This window comes from Eriocheir sinensis, chromosome 61 (genome assembly GCF_024679095.1).
Source record: "Eriocheir sinensis breed Jianghai 21 chromosome 61, ASM2467909v1, whole genome shotgun sequence".
NCBI lineage: Eukaryota > Metazoa > Arthropoda > Malacostraca > Decapoda > Varunidae > Eriocheir > Eriocheir sinensis.
The window spans coordinates 11,027,843-11,044,331 of NC_066569.1; the positions used below are offsets into that span (position 1 = coordinate 11,027,843).

Consider the following 16,489-nt stretch of genomic DNA (forward strand, 5'->3'; position numbering starts at 1 on the left):
CTGGGGGAGGAAGAGGAGGATATTGAAGAGAGGAAGAGGAGGATATTGAAGAAGAAAACGAAGAAAATTAAGGAACATATTCGAGAGAGAGAGAGGCCTACATATGTGGCTGGGGGGGGCATGTGTCTGTGGGGGTTGTAAACATACTGTGGGGTCCTGTGGGATGAGATGAGAGAGAGAGAGAGAGAGAGAGAGAGAGAGAGAGAGAGAGAGAGAGAGAGAGAGATGTGGCTGGGGGGGCATGTGTCTGTGGGGGTTGTAAACATACTGTGGGGTGACATCCTGTGGGGTCCTGTGAGCTGTGGTGAGGTGAGAGAGAGAGAGAGAGAGAGAGAGAGAGAGAGAGAGAGAGAGAGAGAGAGAGAGAGAGAGAGAGAGAGAGAGAGAGAGAGAGAGAGAGAGAGAGAGAGAGAGAGAGAGAGAGAGAGAGAGAGAGAGAGAGAGAGAGAGACTTACGGTTTGAGGGTCAGGAGTTTCTTGAAACATTCGTTCTTGGTCTTTTTCTCGGTATCTTCGGAAGCGCCGCTCTGAAATGCATGACACTTGTTAGATAGAACACACACACACACACACACACACACACACACACACACACACACACACACACACACATTGGGGTCTCTCTTAACTAACATCTTCATTTCCTTCCTTTTCTTTTCCTTTCCATATTCTCCGTTTATCTCTTCCTTTCTTCTTATATTCTTATCCTGTCTCTCCTTCCTTCCTTCCTTCCTTCTCATATGCTTTTTGTCTATTTCTCTTTCCTTCCTTCCCCTCCTCTTTCTCCTCCTCCTCTTCATTTTCCTCTCTATTTCCTTCTTTTCCTTCTAATCTGTCCTCCTTTTCCTTCCCTTCCCTTCCCACTCTTCCTCTATCTCATCCACTCACCCCATCCGCCTCCGCATCTGAATCAGCCGCTGGTTCGTCCTCCTTGAAGCGGACCTTGCTGGCGGAGTGCTCGCTGGTGGGGTGGTGGTGGTCGACGATGGCCTGGACCTGGGGACACACACACAGGACTGTTAGGACATGATGAGAGGCTGTAGGATGTGTGGTAAGGACTCCTTGCTTCTTGTGGTTGGGGTTGACTTTGGGTGATCTTGCTTTCCTTACCAATTTAAATCAGTTATTGTTATTTTTAGGATTCTTTATCTTTATGTTTTGGCCCTTGGAGTCGTCACTTTAGTTGGTGTGCTGTGATTCCCTTGTGCTTTGTGTTTTGCTGTGCCATCAATGTGAAAAACTGAGAACCCGACTAATCTCTCTTGGCCTTTGGAAACACTAGTGAGATGGGAAGCATCTAAGAATACAGGCCTTGAGGTCTGCTCACACTGGGAGTGTTGCTGGGCTATGCACACTATGTTGTTTTCAATGAAACTTTGGCTGTGAAGCCGACCCCAATTACAGAGGACTGCAGTTGGCTAGAAGTGGCCAGTGCTACTCCCTTGAGACAGGCACCATCACTCTGGCCAGACCAGAGTGGTAATTACAGTCCCCACTACTGATCACTCCAGTGCCAGGTCTCCTCATCTCAGAGCCCCAGTGTGTCCACTCTCAGCCTCCTGAGTTCATCTGACATGTGGGTTGGTCAGTGATCCTACGAGGGCTCAGTATGTGCCCGGCACACACACACACACACACACACACACACACAGAGTCTGCCAGAGGTTATCCCTGACAGCCTGAGCAGCACAGCATCACTCCCAGTGTGAGGCAGCCTTCAATCTTAGGGAACAGACACAGCAAGTTAACACAAGTGACTAGACTTCCATTATCTACTATGCCCTGGACTTAAGCAGAGGGCAGGTCAGGGCACAGCAAACACACACAGCGCTTGAAACTACTGGCTAAAACACTGCATCATCTAGGCCCAGGGTGGAGGTGCACTGGGCTTGGAGGTCACTTAGATAGCCAGGCCACACCAAACACACAGCCTTGAAACTACTAGCTAAACATATCTATCTAGGCATTGGTGGTGGTGGTGGTGGTGGTTTAGGCGATGCACGAGGCTGTTTATGATCACACACACGCACACACACACATGCAGCACCACAGGGAGGGCACATAAGGGTGGGGGCACTGTGTTATGGGGCTGTTTTGAACCTTCCTGTGGCATGCCCTGTGACCCTTGAACTTGAACTTGTCAATAAAGAAAATAAAAAACTTAAGGTCTATCATTGACTTAGTAGGTAAAATAAACTTAATGTCTATACATATGTAACTTAGCGTAGAAAATGAACTTAATGTCTAAACTTATGTAACTTAGCAGATAGGACTTAACCCTTCAACCTGAACTTAGTGACTTGGTGAAGAAAATGAACTTAGGTCTAAACTTCATTGACTTAGTGTAGAAAATGAACTTAATGTCTAAACTTATGTAACTTATTGGATAGGACTTAATCCTTCAACCTGAACTTAGTGACTTGGTGAAGAAAATGTACTTAAGGTCTAAACTTCATTGACTTAGTGAATAAAATAAACTTCATTGCCAAACTTGAGTAACTTAACCCTTGGACGTAAACTTAAGTCGTTTAGTAAATAAAACAAACTTAAAATCTAACCTTCAGTGACTTAGCAAATAAGACGAGCTTAAGATCTAAACTTCAGCGACTTAAAGACAAACAATGAATCTTTATCTTATGTCTTAACTTAGGATTTTCTTGGATATGTTTACTAATAACTGTTTACCTCTGTGTGGATGTTACTTTTCATAATAAACTAATAATGATTTAATCTACCCAATGGTGTAATTATCCCATGAGAGAGTGAAGTGCATGTGTGAGAGAGAGAGAGAGAGAGAGAGAGAGAGAGAGAGAGAGAGAGAGAGAGAGAGAGAGAGAGAGAGAGAGAGAGAGAGAGAGAGAGAGAGAGAGACATCCTTATCACAAGCTCTCTCTTACCAACCAGGGAAATGAGAGCTTGTGATACTGCTGGAACTGATGTCAAGGGAATGGCCAAGGAAGGGAGAGCTTCTGATAGTGTAATACTTGTAATACTGGTGTCTAGATATTGAAGGTCATGCCATAGGAGGCTGATAGAAGTGACCTACCACGGGAGGGAAGCAAGGGAGAAAGAGAGGGAAGGGAGGAAGCATCTAGTGGGTACCTTAGTGTGAGTACCTTAGTGCCGGAATAAATAAAACGAAGAAATGGGATAATTAATAAAGAAATACAATAATAATAATAATAAAAATAAGTCAGCCGTAAATCAGAACTTCAAATCTCACCCATATGATAGCGAGAGCGAGAGCAAGAGCGAGAGCAAGAGAGTGAGAGAGCGAGAGAGCGAGAGAGAGAGAGAGAGAGAACTATGTATGGATGGGATATAAAGTCGAGGGAAAGGAGAAAAAAAAGGTTAAATATATAGTTGTTCATGCGTTCAGTTTTGGCCGACATGCAGCAGCTCGGAGCTAAGACAGACTAGTGATGTGGAGGAGGAGGAGGAGGAGGAGGAGGAGGAGGAGGAGGAGGAGGAGGAGGTTAGGAGGAAAAGGAAGAGAGAGAAGGGTAACATAACAATCTGGCTTTGGAGGAGGAGGAGGAAGAGGAGGACAGATAGTTAGAGAAGGATGAAGGACAAATAGAGGAAGAAAAAGAAGAGGAGGAGGAGGAGGAGGATCACAAGGGAAGAAGACAACACAGAAGACAAAGAAATGCAAGATGGAATAAAAAGATGAAGAGGAAGAGGAGGAGGAGGAGGAAGAGGAGGACAGATAGTTAGAGAAGGATGAAGGACAAATAGAGGAAGAAAAAGAAGAGGTGGAGGAGGAGGAGGAGGATCACAAGGGAAGAAGACAACACAGAAGACAAAGAAATGCAAGATGGAATAAAAAGATGAAGAGGAAGAGGAGGAGGAGGAGGAGGAGGAAGGACACAACAAGTCAAGGAAGAGGAGGAGGAGAAAAAGAAATGAGATAAAGAAGAAATATATGAGGAGGAGGAGGAGAGGAGGAGGAGGATGAGAGGGTCAGGGTAAGGCTCACAACACACACACAGAATAATAAGTATCACAATGTAAAAGTTTCCTCACACACCAAGGGGAGTTTGTCCTCAATGCTGGCTGCCTCAAAACCTAACTCCGACTACATGTGGAGGTGGTGGAGGTGGTGGTGGTGGTGGTGGAGGCAGCGGAGAGAGAGGGAGAGGAGAGATAGAGGGGGAGAGAAATCAGATACAAGAAAGCCAGGAATAAAACATGGCAAAGGGGTCGTGGTAATGCTTATTGGATATCACAGCGAGGTGACACAGCGCAATACTTCTCCTGTTATCATCAACACTACCATGGCCCAGTGTGCAGCTCGGGGCAGGCCATGGAGGGGGGCGCTTGGAGGTGGGCAAAATACCTCTTTTTAGCCCTCTGATTATTATTATTATTTTTTTACAACAAAGGAGGCAGCTCAAGGGCACACACAAAAAAAGGAAACTATAATAAAAAATATAAAAAAAAGCCCGCTACTCGCTGCACCTTCACGGCAGTGGTAGGAATATATGCTTATGACCCAAGTGCATTTTTACGCGTGTGGCATGAAGGTGAGCAAAACTGTTATTCTGAAACACTTTTTCCCGCCAGTTGCGTCACTTTCTGGTCAAGCACAAGTAATTTTTTTGTCATGTACAACTGTGATAACAATGCCAGTGGGAGGCCAGGCAGACACCACAGCCAGGCACAGAGAAGTAACCTTAGTGAGCCTTGTGCTGCATGGGACTGTTGATATTGAGAACACTGGGTTTAATCTCTGGAGGGAGTCTGAGCCTCCACCCCCCATGACCGCCTTGAAGCCAGGCCACTGGTGATACCCTACTCTCTATAGCTTGTGTTAGTATTGTTATTACCATTATTATTATTATCATTATTATTATCATTATTATTAACTCACAAGGCATAGATATAGTTCATTTATCTAAAGTCTTAATCTAAATAAACTTAGTCACTCTTACACTATTTACTCCATATTTCCTATTACCATTATCAGTGTTATTACTATTATCTAAGGCTGTTTCAGTAAGTCACAAGGCTGAGACATGGTCCATTAATCTTAAGTCTTAATCTAAATAAACTTACTCTCAATCTTTCCCTCTTCAGTCCATGCATCTTATTACCATTATCAGTGTTAGCATTATTATCTAAGGCTGTTTCAGTAACTCACAAGGCAGAGACATGGTCCATTAATCTTAAGTCTTAATCTAAATAAACTTACTCTCAATCTTTCCCTCTTCAGTCCATGCATCTTACATTATCAGTGTTAGCATTATTATCTAAGGCTGTTTCAGTAACTCACAAGGCAGAGACATGGTCCATTAATCTTAAGTCTTAATCTAAATAAACTTACTCTCAATCTTTCCCTCTTCAGTCCATACATCTTATTACCATTATCAGTGTTAGCATTATTATCTAAGGCTAGTTCAGTAACTCACAAGGCAGAGACATGGTCCATTAATCTTAAGTCTTAATCTAAATAAACTTACTCTCAATCTTTCCCTCTTCAGTCCATACATCTTATAACCATTATCAGTGTTATTACTATTATCTAAGGCTGTTTCATTAACTCACAAGGCTGAGACATGGTCCATTAATCTTAAGTCTTAATCTAAATAAACTTACTCTCAATCTTTCCCTCTTCAGTCCATACATCTTATTACCATTATCAGTGTTAGCATTATTATCTAAGGCTGTTTCATTAACTCACAAGGCTGAGACATGGTCCATTAATCTGAAGTCTTAATCTAAATAAACTTACTCTCAATCTTTCCCTCTTCAGTCCATACATCTTATAACCATTATCAGTGTTATTACTATTATCTAAGGCTGTTTCAGTAACTCACAAGGCAGAGATATACTTCAATAATCTAAAGTCTTAATCTAAATAAACTTACTATCACTCTTCCACTCTTTACTCCATATTTCCTATCACCATTATCAGTGTTATTGTTATTATCTAAGGCTTATGCAGTAAGTCACAAGGCAGAGACATGGTCCATTAATCTAAAGTCTTACTCAACATAACCTTTGTGTCCGTCCTTCCTTGCAGCTGACACATTCCCGGGGCCTTATCTTACACACACACATTTATTTAGTCACTCCTTCTCCTCCTCCTCTTCCCTTGTTCTTTCTCCTCCTTCTTCTCCTTTTCTCTTCTTTTCCTTACCCTCTGTTCCTCCTCCTCCTCATTCTCTTCCTTCGTTCTTTCTCCTCCTCCTCCTCATCTCTTTTTCACTTTCTGCTCTTTCTTCTCCTCCAGTTTCTTCTTTGTTCCTTCTCCTCCTTTCTTTCTCACCCTCTATCTATTCCATCTTCTACCTCTCTCTTCCATATCAACTTCTCCTCCTCCTCCTGCCCCAACAAAGCCAGGAATAACTCACAATGTTCAGCTTCTCCTTGCGGTTGAGTCTCAGTTCCTTCAGCATCTGTGTCCTCTGCTCCATCATAAGAGTGCGCTCATACGTGTAGGTCTGGATGTCGCTGTCCATCTGGAGGGGAACGGAAGGGGTTAGCAAGGGTCTGGGGGGCTTGTCAGGGGCTGGGGAAGGGCTAGGAAGGGGCTGGGATGTCATGAGTGTAGATCTGAATGTTGCTGTCTATCTAAGGGTGACAGAAGGGGTCTAGTGAGGTCTGGGAGGATTGTAAGGGCTGTGGGGGTTGTGGGGGGCTGAGGGGGCTAGGGAGGGGTTGCTGGGGGGCTGGGAAAGGGCCTAGAGGGGCTGGGGAAGGGGCTGGCAGGGGCTGGGATGTCATAGGTGTAGATCTGAATGTCGCTGTCTATCTAAGGGTGACAGAAGGGGTCTAGTGAGGTCTGGGGGGGCTTTTTGGGGTCTGGAGGAGGGTCTGGGGGCTTGTGGGGGTCTGGAGAGGGCTGTGGGGGCTTGTAGGGGGCTGTGTTGGGCTTGTAGGGGGCTTGTGAGGGGCTGCTGGAGAGGCTGGGGGTCTAGGGAGGGTCTGGGGGGCTTCTTGGGTTGGGGGTTGAGTGGTGACTGACTGACTGACTGACTGACTTTTCTCCTCCTCCTCAGTTTCCTTCTTCCTCCTCCTCCTCCTCCTCTTCTTCCTCTTCTTCTTTTTTTTATTTTTCTCCTTTCATCAATATTTTCTCCTCTCTTATCCTAACCTCCTCCTCCTCCTCTTCCTCTCCTAACTAACTGACTAACATGACTTTCTAACTAGCTAACTGACCCCTTCCTCCTCCTCCTCCTCCTCCTCCACCACCTCCTCCACTCACCAGCTCCACCACATCCACCTCGGCCTCAATTCTCAGGTGGTAGAGGAAGGTCTTGAGGTCCTTCTTCATCTGAATGCTGTTGTCCTCAAGCTGGGCCACTGTGAAAATCCTCATCTTGCAGTTCTTCCACACCTGAGAGGGAGAGAGAGAGGGCGTTAGGAGGAGGAGGAGGAGGAGGAGGAGGAGGAGGTAGAGAGAGAAGGTAGAAAGAGATGAAGAGAAAGAAAAGAATGAGATACAAGGTTAGGGAAAGATGTGGAGAGGAGGAGGAGGAGGAGGTAGAGAGAGAAGGTAGAAAGAGATGAAGAGAAGGAAGAGAAGAATGAGATACAAGGTTAGGGAAAGGAGATGTAGAGAGGAGGAGGAGGAGGAGGAGGAGGAGGAGGTAGAGAGAGATGGTAGAAAGAGATGAAGAGAAAGAAAAGAAGAATGAGATACAAGGTTAGGGAAAGATGTGGAGAGGAGGAGGAGGAGGAGGAGGAGGTAGAGAGAGAAGGTAGAAAGAGATGAAGAGAAGGAAGAGAAGAATGAGATACAAGGTTAGGGAAAGATGTGGAGAGGAGGAGGAGGAGGAGGTAGAGAGAGAAGGTAGAAAGAGATGAAGAGAAGGAAGAGAAAAATGAGATACAAGGTTAGGGAAAGGAGATGTAAAGAGGAGGAGGAGGAGGAGGAGGAGGAGGAAGAGGAGGAGGAGAATAGAAGGCAGAGAGAGAAATAGTCATGTTGTGAGTGCCAATACAATAGACTCATTCAAAAAAAGATTAGATAAATTCATGGACGGTAATGTTAGGTGGGGTTAGGTTCACAGGAGCTGCCTTGTATAGACCCACTGGCCTCTTGCAGACTCCTTGGGCCGTATTACTAAACATTTTGCCAATTAAGTTTTCCTATTTGACGAGGCTTTCCTAGGACTTTTGGGCATTTCCAGGAGTAGTTTTTTTACCCTGCTGGTAGTTTAACCTTTCTTCTGTACCATGAAGCTAAGAAACACATATTTGACAAGGCTTTCGTAGGAGTTTTGGGCATTTCCAGGAGTAGTTTTTTTACCCTGCTGGTAGTTTGACCTTTCTTCTGTACCATGAAGCTAAGAAACACATATTTGACAAGGCTTTCGTAGGAGTTTTGGGCATTTCCAGGAGTAGTTTTATGACCCTGCTGGTAGTTTGACCCTTTTCTGTACCATGAAGCTAAGAAACACATATTTGACTTGGCTTTCGTAGGAGTTTTGGGCATTTCCAGGAGTAGTTTTATGACCCTTTTCTGTACCATGAAGCTAAGAAACACATATTTGACTTGGCTTTCGTAGGAGTTTTCGGCATTTCCAGGAGTAGTTTTATGACCCTTTTCTGTACCATGAAGCTAAGAAACACATATTTGACAAGGCTTTCATAGGAGTTTTGGGCATTCCCAGGAGTAGTTTTATGACCCTTCTTCTGTACCATGATCCTAAAGAAACACTCATTAGAGCTGAATTGCCTCCCTCTTTGACCTTTAGAAATAGTTGATGTTAGTCGCGAAAATGTCTTATAATACCAACCCTTATGTTCTTAGGTTCTTTAGGAAGGAGGAGAGTGTGTGTGTGTGTGTGTGTGTGTGTGTGTGTGTGTGTGTGTGTACCTTGTGTTGCCGCAGCAGGAAGGGCAGCAGCATGAGCAGTCCACCGTCATGAACAATCCACCAGATGTCGATGGTGCCGGAAACCTGAGGAGACAAAAATAATTAGTCATAAATATCAACGGTGCTGTCAACTCTCTCTCTCTCTCTCTCTCTCTCTCTCTCTCTCTCTCTCTCTCTCTCTCTCTCTCTCACAAAGGTATCATTCCTCCCTCCCTCCTCCCTCCCTCCTCACCTTGGACATTGAGTCAGGGTAGAAGTTGATGCCCTTGGGTACCAGCAGGGCCATCTTCGCAGCCGACACGTTCCTGACGGTGTCCAGGAAGACTCGCCAAGACCGCTCATCAGGGGAGTGGCGCCACCCGTAGGGCCACCCCAGGATCACCGTGTTGGGCTTCATCCCACCCAGGCCGCAGGTTTGGATGCTGGGGGGCGAGAAGGGGGTGAGGGGTGTTTGATAAATTTTAAATCTAACACTTCATAATTTGTTTTTTTCTTTGTTACTTGTTCGTAAAAATCTTGCTTGTGTGTGTTTGTGTGTGTGTGTGTGTGTGTGTGTGTGTGTGTGTGTGTGTGTGTGTGTAAGAACACAGCCCATACTCACATGTGGCTGATTCCCTCAGTGATGTTCTTTGCGATGAGTGTGTCGACGAAGCCCTTGACTCTCTCCTCATTCATGGCACGGCGCAGGGACTGCTTGGCAGCGTGGGACTCCCCGTAGCTCTTCTGTGGGGGCGGAGTGGACAGGGAAACATTATAACAGCTGTGTGGTGTGTTGGGAAGAATGAATAAGGAGGAGTTTATAAAGGAGGGCTTAAAACTCTTCCTTTCCTGCCTGGAGTGGCCACAGCAAGGAGGCCACACACAGCCACAGAAAGGAACACTAATTGAAACGTTTGGTGCACAAGACAGAGTCCTCGTTCCCTCACCGAGTACTCTCCCTCGATGACGGACACGGCAATGGTGAGCCCCTTGCCCGCCTTGAGCTGGGAGGCGAAGGTGAACAGCTTCTTGTACTTGGGCACCAGGTCCTTGGTCAGCTTGGACAGGATCAGGATCTGTGGGCGCCAGTTCTTGGTGTGCGGGGGACCTGGCAGGAGGGAATGAGGGGAGTGAGGGGGCCTGGTGCAGAGAGGTGCCTATACCCGCCACAAGAAACACACTCTGCAATGAAGGACACACAGACAGACCCTTCCTCACCTTCCTCAAGCCTCAGCAGGGAGTATCTTGCGGCCGAGAGTGCCAGACCCCGGATGCCATCACCCCACTCCTTCTCGGCGCCGCGGAACTCGATGTACTTGTAGATGATGCCGGCGATGAGCATGGCCAGCAGCGCGTAGTACCAGGAGGTCATGAACATTACCGTGATGCAGAGGGACAGGCCCACGAAGGAGAGCGACCTGGGGGGGAGCGAGAGATGAGGTCACGGTTGTTTAGATTTAGTTTTTTTGTTTTGTTTCCTTCCTTGTTTTCTTGTTTTCTTTTTTTATCCTTTGTCTTTTTTTTCTTTAATTTATTTTTTGATTTATTGATTGATTTTATTTGTTCTTTTTTATTCTCTTTCTCTCTTTCTCTTCTTCCAACTCCTCCTTTTCTTCTTTTCATGCTTTCTCCTCCTCCTTCTGTTTCCTTCCTTCCTTCCTCCTCCTGCTTCTCAACCTCCTTCCTTCCTTTCGTAGCTAAAACTGCTACATCTACAACCCCTCCTCCTCCTTCTCTTCCTCTTCCTCCTCCTCCAACCACCCCTGCCCTAACTCACCAGTGGTAGTACTTGAACCTGGGCCGCCAGTTAGGGGTGCGCAGGAGGGTCTGGAGTGCACAGGCAAGGTTGACGAAGCCGTAACACATGAGGAAGAACATGGAGAGGATGGGAGCGATGTAGTCCAGGTTGCCGATAAGGATAGCCAGCTGACAGATGCCTGAAGGGGACGGAAGGGAAGTTAGAAGATATATTTACTCACAGGTTAGCAGATGACACTGAGCAGGGCTACTCAACTATTATGAGCCAAGGTCCAGTTAGACAAGTTCAAGTGAATGAAGAGGTCTGGATAAATATTGTAGCTGTACCCCAGGCCCCAGGACTGTTGGCCCTTCACTCAGGCCAGGAAATACACTTGCAGGAATCCATCACCAGGACCTTCATGTTATTTAATTACATTTTTATACTCCTGTAGCCGAGGGTCCAGCTACAACTCTCAGAAGGTCTGGATTTGGACTGTCAGCCAGCAGTTGAGCAGTCCTGCCATAGAAGAAAAGAAATAGGAGGACAGTAGAAGACAACACCACCTACCAAGAGTCTACAACCACAGGAGGACTTGTTACAAAGGCAGTTCCACACCCACAGGGGTGTACCCAGACCTTTAAAAGGGAGTGGGTCATTTTCCATTAAATGTGGACCTTTATAGCCACCTGAAGAGAGGTGAGTGGTAACCAAAGCCAGCCAAATCAGGGGGGGAGGGGGGCACTTTGAAAAATTGACATTTCTGAGTGCATTTTCCTGCTGTCAAAACAAACAAAAAAAAAACAGACTTTTCATCCCAGTTTTTTGTATTGACTCTTGGAATGTGGACCTTTAGATGGGGGTTTCATCTGAGCCCCCTCTGGGTACGGCCCTGTCCTTGGACTGGACTTAACAGGACATATATGGAAGAGGAAGGTGAGAGAGGCAAAGAGGCTAGAGGAGAAGAGTGACCACAGTAAGGGAATGGTTGAGGCAGCTTGAAGGTTAGAAGATGCAGATGAACACAGAAGAGTTGGCTAGAGATAAAACACGATACCAAAGACCACATGAACGTAATCTAAAAATCCATCTGGTCCCTTACATCCAGTCAATAGCAGTGCTCGTAGGGGCTCCCCACGCGCTGACGAGACTCCGAAGGGTGCCAGGACAGGGATGATATTGTCCTGACTGATGGCCTGCATGAGTCGCGGCGCCCCGGTTAATGACTGCATGCCGGCACCAATCGTAGAGAGCAGCGAGCCCACCAAGATGACCCACTCGTTCGGCCAGGAGATCGCCGCGATGGCAAGCCTTCCACCGACGCTGTACCCGAACCTGAGAATGGATGGTTGATGAGTTGATGAGGTTAGGGGTGGTTTCATAAGGTTTTCATAGAGGTTGTTGCTGTGTTGGTGTTGCCGTGGGTAGTATTACGAGCCTAGGGATGGTTTGGTAGAGGTTGTTGTACTGTTACGAGCCTGGTGATAGTGTGACAAGGCTTTGGTAGAGGTTGTTACGTGTTAGTGTTGCCATAGGTAGTGTTACGAGCCTAAAAGTGGAGGGTTTACGAGTGTTACGAGTCTAGGAATAGTTTCGTAAGGCTTTCGTAGAGGTTGTGTTGTTTTTTGTTGTGCTGTCCAAATCCCTTATGGAAGAGATAACCAGCATCTTCACTCTTTCATCCCTGTGCTGTCCAAATCCCTTATGGAAGAGTTAACTAGCATCTTCACTCTTTCATCCCTGTGCTGTCCAAATCCCTTATGGAAGAGATAACCAGCATCTTCACTCTTTCATCCCTGTGCTGTCCAAATCCCTTATGGAAGAGTTAACTAGCATCTTCACTCTTTCATCCCTGTGTTGTCCAAATCCCTTATGGAAGAGATAACCAGCATCCTCACTCTTTCATCCCTGTGCTGTCCAAATCCCTTATGGAAGAGATAACCAGCATCTTCACTCTTTCATCCCTGTGCTGTCCAAATCCCTTATGGAAGAGTTAACCAGCATCCTCACTCTTTCATCCCTGTGCTGTCCAAATCCCTTATGGAAGAGATAACCAGCATCCTCACTCTTTCATCCCTGTGCTGTCCAAATCCCTTATGGAAGAGATAACCAGCATCTTCACTCTTTCATCCCTGTGCTGTCCAAATCCCTTATGGAAGAGATAACCAGCATCTTCACTCTTTCATCCCTGTGCTGTCCAAATCCCTTATGGAAGAGTTAACCAGCATCTTCACTCTTTCATCCCTGTGCTGTCCAAATCCCTTATGGAAGAGTTAACCAGCATCTTCACTCTTTCATCCCTGTGCTGTCCAAATCCCTTATGGAAGAGATAACCAGCATCTTCACTCTTTCATCCCTGTGCTGTCCAAATCCCTTATGGAAGAGATAACCAGCATCTTCACTCTTTCATCCCTGTGCTGTCCAAATCCCTTATGGAAGAGTTAACCAGCATCTTCACTCTTTCATCCCTGTGCTGTCCAAATCCCTTATGGAAGAGTTAACCAGCATCTTCACTCTTTCATCCCTGTGCTGTCCAAATCCCTTATGCAAAAGTTAACCAGCATCTTCACTCTTTCATCCCTGTGCTGTCCAAATCCCTTATGGAAGAGATAACCAGCATCTTCACTCTTTCATCCCTGTGCTGTCCAAATCCCTTATGGAAGAGTTAACCAGCATCTTCACTCTTTCATCCCTGTGCTGTCCAAATCCCTTATGGAAGAGATAACCAGCATCTTCACTCTTTCATCCCTGTGCTGTCCAAATCCCTTATGCAAAAGTTAACCAGCATCTTCACTCTTTCACTCTACTACTACTACTACTATTGCCATTACGTACTTGTCGCGCATGAGCAGGATGTCGTAGGAACCGGCGAAGAGGAGGAGGTAGAGTAGGTAGACGAAGGAGGTGGTGCAGATGGCCGCGAGGGTGCCCACTGGAATGCTCTTCTGTGCATCGGCCAAATCTCCGGACCTGTTGCTGCCGGCCATGATACCTAGGGGAGGGAGGGGACATAGATTTACATAGATTTACATAGGCTTATATAGGTTTGCATAGGTTTATACAGGAGTGAGATAATAAAGGGAGAGGAAGAGGTTAAAGAGAAAAAAAGAAGGAATTTAGAAAGGAATTAAAGGAGAGGAGAAAAAAAGGAGATTTACATAGATTTACATAGGCTTATATAGGTTTGCATAGGTTTATATAGGAGTGAGATAATGAAGGGAGAGGAAGAGGATAAAGAGAAAAAAAGAAGGAATTTAGAAAGTGGAATCTGGAAAGGAATTAAGAGAGGGGAAAAAAAGGAGATTTACATAGATTTACATAGGCTTATATAGGTTTGCATAGATTTATATAGGAGTGAGATAATAAAGGGAGAGGAAGAGGATAAAGAGAGAAAAAGAAGGAATTTAGAAAGTGGAATTTAGAAAGGAATTAAAGGAGGGGAAAAAAAGGAGATTTACATAGATTTACATAGGTTTGCATAGGTTTATATAGGAGTGAGATAATAAAGGGAGAGGAAGAGGTTAAAGAGAAAAAAAGAAGGAATTTAGAAAGTGGAATTTAGAAAGGAATTAAAGGAGAGGATAAAAAAAGGAGATTTACATAGATTTACATAGGTTTGCATAGGTTTATATAGGAGTGAGATAATGAAGGGAGAGGAAGAGGTTAAAGAGAAAAAAAGAAGGAATTTAGAAAGTGGAATTTAGAAAGGAAAGGAGAGGGGGAAAAAAAGGAGATTTACATAGATTTACATAGGCTTATATAGGTTTGCATAGGTTTATATAGGAGTGAGATAATAAAGGGAGAGGAAGAGGTTAAAGAGAGAAAAAGAAGGAATTTAGAAAGGAATTAAAGGAGGGGAAAAAAAGGAGATTTACATAGGCTTATATAGGTTTGCATAGGTTTATATAGGAGTGAGATAATGAAGGGAGAGGAAGAGGATAAAGAGAGAAAAAGAAGGAATTTAGGAAGGGAAATTTAGAAAGGAAAGGAGAGGGAAAAAAAGGAGATTTAGATAGATAGAGCCCATAGTCATCACCACCAAGAAACAGTCATCACCATTAATTCATCACCTTCTAATAGTTATCACCACTAATTCATCACCTTATAACAGTCATCACCAACAACTAACAGTCACCACTCACACAGTCATCACCTTCCAACACACACCACCACCAGTCATCACCACCACAGTAACGCACCATAGTCATCACCACCACACTGTATCATCATTTATTCATCACCACTCACTCATCACCACACATTAAGTCATCTCCACCACTCAGTCATCACCACCACTCACACATACCCACACCACCAAATAGTCATCACCACACACACTCACACACAGACACCACCACCACCCACTCAGTCATCACCACAGTCATCACCACCACTCACACATACCCACACCACCAAATAGTCATCACCACACACACACACACAGACACCACCACCACCCACTCAGTCATCACCACAGTCATCACCACCACTCACACATACCCACACCACCAAATAGTCATCACCACACATGCTCACACACAGACACCACCACCACCCACTCAGTCATCACCACCAGTCATCACCACCATAGTCATCACCACTCACCGGTACAGGAGGGGAAGAAGATGCCCACTAGCACCGTGAAGGAGGTTGTGATGTCGATGATGACCTGGTTGTAGGTTGGGTTGTTGAGCGCCTCGTAGTCATCAGGGTCATTGCCGTCCGCCACGATCTGTCCCAACTTGCCGAAATGAGGACCGAGGTTGGCTGTGGGGGGGAGGAGGGGCAGAGAGGTCAGGTCAGGTCAGGTCAGGTTGTATCTTATCTCCATTACCTCCAGAAGCCCTCCAGCAACCCCTCCCTCCTTCTCCTCTCCTCCAGCTTCTCTCCATCCCTCCAGAAGCCCTCCAGTAACCCCTCCCTCCCTCTCCTCTCCTCTATCTTTTCTCCAACACCTCCAACAGCCCCTCCCTTCTTCTTCTCTCCTCCCTTTTCCCTCCAACACCTCCAGCAGCCCCTCCCTCCTTCTCCTCTCCTCCCTCTCCCCTCCAACACCTCCAACAGCCCCTCCCTTCTTCTCCTCTCCTCCATCTTCCCTCCAACAGCCCCTCCCTTCCTTCTCCTCTCCTCCATCTTCCCTCCAACAGCCCCTCCTTCCTTTTTCTCTACCTTTCCTCCAACAGCCCCCCTTCCTTTTTCTCTCCACCACCTTCCCTCCAACAGCCCCTCCCTCCTTCTCCTCTCCTCCCTCTTCCCTCCATCCCTCCAGCAGACCTCCACGGCCCCTGACTTACACGTAAAGATCCCTGAAGCCAGCCCCACGATAGCCCGCCTCTCGGACACGTTGTGGGACTGGAAGTAAGGGTCGCAGTCCTCGATGTTCTCCGCCACAGTGTTGTTCTCCTTGGCACAGTAGATGTTCCAGAGTGGTCCGCCCGGCTCCTTGGTGCAGTTCGAGACTTGGGTCAGCAGCCGCGCCCCCAGGATGCACATTCTGGGGGAGGGGGGTGAGTTAGGACACTTGTTACTACTACTACTACTACTACTACTACTACTGGTATTGAAGACAAGGGATTCTGAAGTTAGGATTGAAGGTGCTAGTACCTTTGCTATATAGGTAAAAAAGAGCACTACTACTACTACAACTACTACTACTACTACTATTCAATAAGCAACATTAGCCAAGATTAGACAATTTAATGGCTTAGGAAACATGGAAAAGTATATAAAGAAAGAAAAAAAAAGAAGAGAGAGAGAGAGAGAGAGAGAGAGAGAGAGAGAGAGAGAGAGAGAGAGAGAGAGAGAGAGAGAAATTAACAAGTGACTGAGGAGGAGGAAGAGGAGGAGGAGGAAAGTTAAAATATTCTTAGTGGTGAAAATTAAAGTTAAATGTTTAAAAAAGTTTGTATAATGAAGACTAGGGAGGAATCTCTCTCTCTCTCTCT

General features: G+C 45.8%; 1 protein-coding gene across 10 annotated transcripts in view; it reads right to left on the bottom strand.

Moving 5' to 3' along the window:
* Positions 1 to 16,489, bottom strand: part of LOC126986481 (solute carrier family 12 member 6-like) — a 95,006-nt gene that overhangs the window by 949 nt on the left and 77,568 nt on the right. For 9 of the 10 annotated variants that reach the window (XM_050842708.1, XM_050842706.1, XM_050842705.1 and 6 more), the window contains 15 exons: positions 15,839 to 16,038; positions 15,150 to 15,311; positions 13,380 to 13,536; positions 11,647 to 11,879; positions 10,584 to 10,743; positions 10,025 to 10,224; positions 9,754 to 9,914; positions 9,429 to 9,550; positions 9,060 to 9,249; positions 8,828 to 8,911; positions 7,211 to 7,342; positions 6,357 to 6,464; positions 4,031 to 4,078; positions 889 to 996; positions 457 to 527 (listed from right to left, as the gene is read on the bottom strand). In XM_050842708.1, coding sequence (XP_050698665.1) covers positions 457 to 527; positions 889 to 996; positions 4,031 to 4,078; positions 6,357 to 6,464; positions 7,211 to 7,342; positions 8,828 to 8,911; positions 9,060 to 9,249; positions 9,429 to 9,550; positions 9,754 to 9,914; positions 10,025 to 10,224; positions 10,584 to 10,743; positions 11,647 to 11,879; positions 13,380 to 13,536; positions 15,150 to 15,311; positions 15,839 to 16,038 — 2,136 coding nt within the window. The remainder of the gene's footprint in view (positions 1 to 456; positions 528 to 888; positions 997 to 4,030; positions 4,079 to 6,356; positions 6,465 to 7,210; positions 7,343 to 8,827; positions 8,912 to 9,059; positions 9,250 to 9,428; positions 9,551 to 9,753; positions 9,915 to 10,024; positions 10,225 to 10,583; positions 10,744 to 11,646; positions 11,880 to 13,379; positions 13,537 to 15,149; positions 15,312 to 15,838; positions 16,039 to 16,489) is intronic. The other variant, XM_050842702.1, reaches the window with a different exon arrangement.